The 7593-nt window shown below is 36.7% G+C and overlaps 1 protein-coding gene across 4 annotated transcripts; it reads left to right on the plus strand.

The window, feature by feature from the left end:
- The first annotated feature begins 4714 nt into the window (after positions 1 to 4714).
- LOC106377048 lies at positions 4715 to 7346 on the plus strand. 4 transcript variants are annotated; one of them, XM_048765512.1, is made up of 6 exons: positions 4726 to 5050; positions 5309 to 5366; positions 5725 to 5769; positions 6054 to 6182; positions 6625 to 6706; positions 7107 to 7346. In XM_048765512.1, exons 1-5 carry the CDS (start codon positions 4857 to 4859, stop codon positions 6685 to 6687), a joined length of 489 nt encoding a protein of 162 aa, XP_048621469.1. In that variant the 5' UTR covers positions 4726 to 4856; the 3' UTR covers positions 6688 to 6706; positions 7107 to 7346. The 4 variants fall into 4 exon arrangements, with proteins under 4 accessions (XP_048621467.1, XP_048621468.1, XP_048621470.1 ...); XM_048765510.1 differs by lacking the exons at positions 6625 to 6706; positions 7107 to 7346 and adding an exon at positions 6791 to 6985 and having other exon boundaries at positions 4715 to 5050; positions 6054 to 6315; XM_048765511.1 differs by lacking the exon at positions 6625 to 6706 and having other exon boundaries at positions 4722 to 5050.
- The last annotated feature ends 247 nt before the right edge of the window (positions 7347 to 7593 follow it).

Raw genomic sequence — 7593 nt, forward strand, 5'->3', positions numbered from 1 at the left:
TCTTATATAGTTTATTTTATGTTCTTCATATAGAAATCATAAAACTCATAAAAAGATTCATCCTTGTTTCAGGTATAAACTGGCCGTCCCATTCCTCCATCGCAGCCGTCTAGCCGATCTTCCGTCTGTCCGTCCGTCCGATCTGTCCAAGCCGAACCAAAACCGAACCTCAGTCAAGCCATCCGTGTAGTCTGAATCCCAGCCTGCAACACAGCTCCACGAACATGTCCTAGAGGTCCGATCTGATGCCCAACAGTCTATTCACGTCCGGGTCGATGAATCCCGTCGGCTCGATGGAAACCCTCATCCACTCATTGTAGAATATGTTGTAATAGTCGTCCCACATGTTCGTGATCGCACGGTTTCTGCATTCCGAGCTCTTGGCTACAGTTTGAGGGTTAGCGAAGCGGTCAAATAGTGGGATGGGGACGTCCTCGCGCTCTCTTGGCCAAGGGTGTTGGTCGCGGATTGGTGGTGGGGGTAGAGTTGTGCTGGTGCTGCCGGTGTCAAATCTCCTCTTCTTTCTCCTTTCATACATCTGCAAGAAAAGTTCACAAACAAATATACGAAATCAGCGAAGTTTGATGGTGAAGTTGTCCATATCGATCGACAGATCTGTGTCGATATCGATCGATATTTCAGTAATAAAATCGATCGATGTAAATGGGATCATCGATCGATATCTCCATCGTGAGAACCTGCAAAAACCCATTCGATGCAATTTGATTTGCATAGCATATATAATTAGTTGAATCAATCCATAATCCCTATTCTTTTTTTTTTTATGACCCTGGTATCCGGAGCCTCGAGAGGATTTGACTAGCACCAATGACCGTCCACCGGAGCTTAGCCGGGGAGCCCGCCAAGGCATCCAGGAGGGCTGGTGATCACCCCATGTAAATCCCACCAGTGGCCACACGTTAGCAGGCTTCTCCGTATTAGGCCCGAAGGTCCCTCAAGATAATCACCTCCCAGCGCTCGAACCCATGACTTCCCAAGTTGAGTTTAACCGCTAGACCACTAACATGTGGTTATAACTTATAAGCCCTATTCTATCATTCCATCAACACAAATCGATCGATATAAGCCCTAAAACCCTTGTTCTAATTCATCTTTTATCTCAACCCTAACAAGAACGAAAATTTAGAAAATTTCATGTTCATACCATGTTGATTCGTGGGCTAAGTGATCTAAACGGATAGAGAGTTGAAAATCGAGTGGATTGGGCGTGAGAATCGTCCGATTTGGCCAAGAAACGAGAGAGAAAAGGGGTAAGATTTTTTCGAAGGGTTTTCGGGTTTGTTTGAGTGTCGACTTAAATGAGCCCGTGGTTATTCATTTCCCGTCGATCGATGAAGAGGTGTCTTCGTCGATCGACAGCCGTTATGTTTTTCGATAATTAGTTTTTTTTTTACTAAATCCTAAATATCTTAAAACTAGAAATGGGTTTCCTCCCATTCAGCGCTTAATTTAAGTCTTTAGCTCGACTCGAGGTTCGATTTGTCTAATTATCAGGAAGAAGGCCTAAGTTTAAAGGCCTGCTAATTGGTGGATTAGACCAATAATATTTTACTCGTTGACCGTTCACTGTGAATTCGTTTTCTTTATCGTTTATAAGTGTAATGGCGCCACACGATTTGATATCCACAACAGTGAAAAGACCTGACCAACGAGATCAGAGTTTTCCGGGAAACAGCGTAAGTCGAGAGTTATATAGTAGAACTTGATCATTTGGTTCAAAGTTCCCGGAGATGATCTTTTTATCGTGATATGCTTTCGTCTTCTCTTTATATATCTTTGAACTCTCATAGGCTAAGTGTCTTATTTCATCCAGCTCGTTGAGCTGCATGAGTCTCCTTTCGGCAGCTGGTTTGATGTCGAAATTTAATAATTTTATATCCCATTCTGCCTTATGTTCTAGCTCAGCTGGTATATGACAGGATTTTCCATAGAGTAGGTGAAATGGGGTAGTTCCTAATGGAGTTTTGAATGCAGTCCGGTAGGCCTAGAGTGCATTGTCCAGTTTCCTAGACCAATCTCTCCTAGAGGTTCCTACAGTCTTTTCTAAGATTTCTTTGATCTACCGATTTGAGACTTCTACTTTTTCGCTTGTCTGTGGATGGTAGGGTGTAGCAACTCTATGGTGCACCCCGTTCTTCTGGAGTAATCTGTCAAAAATTTTGTTGATGAAATGGGATCCACCTTCACTTATGACTACTCGGGGAATTCCAAATCTCTGGAAGATAATGCTTTTGAAAAGCTTGATAACTACAGACGCGTCATTTGTTGGGGAAGCTACCGCTTCGACCCATTTTGATACATAATCAACAGCGACTAGGATATATTTGTACCCGTACGAAGAAGGGAAAGGACCCATGAAGTCTATTCCCCAACAATAAAATACTTCTACTTGTAGAATAGACTTATGTTTCATCTCATGTCTTTTGCTGATTTTTCCTCTTCGTTGGCATATGTCGCATTGTGCTATGAATGCATGAGCATCACCAAACATGGTTGGCCACCAGAATCCTGCCTGAAGAATTTTTGATACCGTTTAGGTTGCCAAATGTCCAGCGTAGTCGGATCCATGGCATTGGAATAAAATATCAGGGATTTCAGTTTCGGCGATGCAGCGTCTATATATCCCGCCAGAGCAATGTTTGTAGAGATATGGTTCATCCCAATATATCTCCTAACTTCTCTTAAAAATTTCTTCCCTGTATAACCTCTTAACTCTTCGGGCTCTACGTCAACAGCCAGATAGTTTACTATATCAGCGTACCAAGGTCTATCCCTTAAACTTTTTCCGACTGCATGCACTTCCCGACTCAGACTTCCGTCTACGGGGGGATCATGTCCAGGATGCAACTTGTTGCATGCGACGCTGATTTTTATATCGAAAGTGATGGTTATGGGAGAAGTTTCTTGGTTTTGATCATCGGGAGTGTCGATCGACATAGCATCGTCGGCGTCGATTGATGGCTCCTCGGATGTGAGACATATTTTTCCGACGAATGAATCTGTTTGGTAAACGTTTTCTGTTGGTAAGAAATCGTCGATAGGAACGTCATCCTCTATTTGTATCCGGGAAAGGTGATCTGCGACTCCGTTTTCGACTCCTCTTTTGTCTTTAATCTCGATGTCAAAATTCCTGGAGTAGCAGGATCCATCGCAATAGTCGTAGTTTCGCGTCTTTCTTCTGCATTAAATATTTTATTGCAGCGTGGTCGGTGTGGACAATCACTCGCGAACGGACTACGTATTGGCAGAATTTTCCGAATGCATAGACTACAGCAAGTTGTTCTTTTTTTTGTTGTTGCGTAATTCCTTTGTGCCTCATCGAGTGTTCGACTGGCATAGTAGACAGCATGTAGCTTCTTGTCTTTCTTTTGCCCTAGAACTGCTCCAACAGCGAAATCGCTTGCATCGCACATAATTTTGATAGGAAGATTCCAGTCAGGTGCTTGTACGATTGGGGCAGTTATTAAAGCTTTCTTTATTTCTTCAAAAGCTTTTACGCATTCTGGTGTGAAGTCAAATTTATTTTCTTTACAGAGGAGGGTTGTTAGTGGTCTAGTGATTTTGCTGAAATCTTGTATAAACCTCCTATAAAATCCGGCATGCCCGAGAAAACCTCTCACGTCTTTTACATTTTTGGGTGCAGGCAAACCGATCATTACCTCAATTTTTTCTCAATCCACTTCTATACCAGCAGAGGAAACTTTATGTCCTAGGACGATTCCATCGTTAACCATGAAGTGGAATTTTTCCCAATTTAGAACGAGGTTTTTTCTTCACATCTTGCCAAAACATTACATAGGTTATCGAGACAGTTTTTGAAACTGGATCCATATACCGAGAAATAGTCCATAAAGACTTCCATGAAATCTTCTAGTTTTATTGATGCATGTTATATATTAGTGCTGCATGTTTTAGGTAACATTTTAATGATGCACGTTTTTAAAAATCTCCATTATTAAAATTATGCACGTAAGGATAACTCATGAGTTTTTTTGGTTGATTAAATGACATTATGTCCAAATTTATTAAAGGATATTTCATTAAGGTAACTGAAAAAGACAAACAATAAAATAGGAAGTTTAAATTCATTTAAGTATATTTCATTAATGTAACTGAAAAGACATGTAATAAATTAGGCGGTTTTATTCGTTTTAGGATATTTCATAAATGCAACTGAAGAAGACAAGCAAAAAAAAAAAAAGGAGTTTAATTAATGAAGTAAGAACATTTTCAAATGGGTACTTCTCTTTTAATAATATATATTGATTATTTTTAAAAAAATACATTTACAAAAATATTGTTTGAAAGAAAATTCATTTATCATTCAAATATAAAATGAAAATATTATAATTAAATAATAAAAAATAAAAATAAAAACCATAAATTTAGCAAATGACAACTGAGTTATATTATGCTAAAAATTTTTTTCTAACAATTTATCAAATAACAAATGAGTTATGAGCAAATAATACCATATAAGTTTTAAAAACATAGCCATTCTTAAATATTTTTTGAATAAATAATTATTTTTAAATTTAACCAACTGAAAATAATATCCGTACAATTGTGTGAGTCAAATTCAAGTTTTATTGATGCATGTTATATATTAGTGTTGCATGTTTTAGGTAACATTTTAATGATGCACGTTTTTAAAAATCTCCATTATTAAAATTATGCACGTAAGTAGGGGTGTCAAAATGGGTTGAAATTAATGGGTTGACCCAAACCAAACCAATCCATGGTTCTAATGGGTTAACAATTTGGATGTTAATGGATAAATGGTTTTTATGGGTTAATGAGTTTAGTGAGCTGGATTAATATTGGTTTGAATCAAAATGGTTTATGGATTATCCAATCCAACCCACTTTTTCTCACATAATGTTTTAGTCTCTCTCTCTCTTTCTTCTCTCACGAGACGCTCTCTCTTTCTCGATCTCACGAGACCTTCATCATCGATCACGACATCGATCAACCCTTTTGGGTCATTGCTTTTGGGTTATCGATCGCAACACATCAACTCATCTTCCTTGTGAGTCAAACTCTATTTTTTTTTCAATTTGGCTTTATGGGTCACTGATTTTGCTGATTTGGGATCAATTTTGAAGTAAATTTTTCTGGGTTTGAAAGTGACTTTCATGGAAGGATTGTCTCATTGTTTGGTTTATTTATTTGTATTGATGTACCTTTGTTCTTCTTGAGTGATGATTGAAGCTATTCATGTTTAGTATCCGAGTCTCTTTGTGATGTTTTGATTGTAGAATGAGTTTTGAATGTTGCTCTTTTTCAGATCTTCACTACCAAGGAGACCAAACACTGAGTATCACCACTACTCTTCCACCAGCGTTGTAAGTTGGATTGTATTTGAGTTTTGAGTTGTGATGTCTTTGTATACTCGATTTGATCATGCGTATGATATTTTGGGTTATACTAGTCACTTTTTATTGGAAAATGACTATACTTCAAAATATAGTTTCTGGTTTGATATTTTTTTATTGGAAAATGATTTTTGCGTTTTCAATGTTTTCAAGTTGACATTCAGATTTCTCGCTTCATCATATAAGCTCATTGATAAGGTCTCTTTGACCAGTTTATGAAGAAACACTAGTGAACTTTCAAGCTTTATTTTATTTGTGGTTGGAAGTATTCTTTGACTTTGTATCTTCATAGTGCATTAGTGCTAATAGACGTTCTTTACGTTGACAGGTATCAACATCCTTTACGTGTTTGTGGAACACTTGTAGCAGCAAGGTGAGTTCTTTTTAATTTAAGAAATTATAATTTTGTTGATGAGTCTGTGAGAAATAGGTTTTGGTTTGATATTTTCTTATTGGAAAATGCTTTTTTCTCTATTGGGAGTTCATGGAATCAGTGATTGTAGTTCTTTACGTGATATGTCTTTGTTGAAATTCAGATTTTGACTAGCGTATGAAGAAAAAATTGTAGACTTTCAAGCTTTATTTTATTTGTGGCTGGAAGAGTTTTCTTTGACTCTGTCTCTTCATAGTGCTAATAGACTTTCTTTATATTGACAGGTATCAGTGATTGTGGAACACTTGTACTACAAGTCTTGTAGCAGCAAGGTGTCAACAAAGATGATGAATAATGAAGATCTTCTAAACAGTGGTGGCCAATCATCCACAAGTGCATCACAAACGGCTCTAGTAAGTTCTAATCATTCAAAAAGAACTAAGAGATCAACTGCTTGGGATTATTTTACAATAGAAAAAGATGAGAATGGCCAAGAGAGAGCATATTGTAAAAAGTGTCCAAAGAACTATGTGTGGTTGCCAACTAGTGGAACATCTAATTTGAAACGTCATGCTGAGAAATGCTCAAATTGTTTGGATGTTAGAAAGGAAAGGAAGTTTGATGATAAAGTTTCTAGGGAAAAGTTTAGTCGAGTGATTATTAGACATAATCTTCCTTTCCTTTCTGTTGAATATGAAGAACTTAGAGATTATCTTAGTAACGTCCAAGCTCTATTGTGTACTCGTTCTTGGATATATGGTTATAATATGCTTGATGATGAAGGTATACATACTTTTGTCTTATAAACTGATCATGTGTATAAAAGTCTAACACTATCCTCTTCTGAAATTGTAGATGATAATGGTGAAGGTGAGACGGTTGTTATTAGACCGAGTCCAAATGATGTGGAAGACATGATCACACGTCCACCAAAGGAGTAAGTTCTTTGATTATTTTCAAAGTAAATATTTTGACTCTTTTCTTTGACTCTACTTGAGAAATTTGATATGCATGATTCTTGAGTGTGTCATTCTCGTTGGTTTTATTGCGATACTATGATTCTTTCTTTGGTAGTGGCTGTTGTGTCCTCAATATAATTCAACAAGAAAAGCACTTGTGAAAATCCCTTTTTGAAACGAGTTTCTTTTTGGATTCTTGTTATGTAAAGTGTTTTACACCTTGGATGGTAAATGAATAGTGTAGCTAATGATTGTTACAGTGAGTGTTTCATCAAGCAGAATATTCTCTATCTCTAAATTGGTTCTTTGAATGTTGTATTTCTTCTAAGAGATTTTAAGATATGAGTTTGCACTCAAATGGTTGATTTTGTGTTTTAGGTGAAACAATGGGCAGACATAACAAGAGAAGTGAACGAAATGATGAAGTGGCTCGATTGGAATTAGAGACTTTTGTTTGTGTTCTATTACCAAACGACCATAGTTCTTGTTAATGTGTAATGGTGGAGACTAGAGAGGCAATCTTGTTTTTCTTGCTAGACATTTGATTTTCTGTTAATTCAAATATTTTGATGAGTTATATTATATAACTTGAGAAAAGAAAATTATATAATTTGCTAATTTTTGATTAGCATTTTTAATTATTAAATGTTAGTAAGTTGATGGTAATATTATTGTGATATAGTAAATATTTGTAAATTATGTTTACTAATACTATTGTTAATGAGTCAACCCAATAAAACCACTAACTCATTAATTTAAATGGGTTATGGTTTAACCCAATCCATTTAGTTAATGGGTTGGATTAACTCATGATTCATAAACTGCTCAATCCATTTGGGTTTGGATTGGATTGGGTTGGTTTACC

This window comes from Brassica napus, chromosome C8 (assembly GCF_020379485.1).
Source record: "Brassica napus cultivar Da-Ae chromosome C8, Da-Ae, whole genome shotgun sequence".
NCBI classification, from domain to species: domain Eukaryota; kingdom Viridiplantae; phylum Streptophyta; class Magnoliopsida; order Brassicales; family Brassicaceae; genus Brassica; species Brassica napus.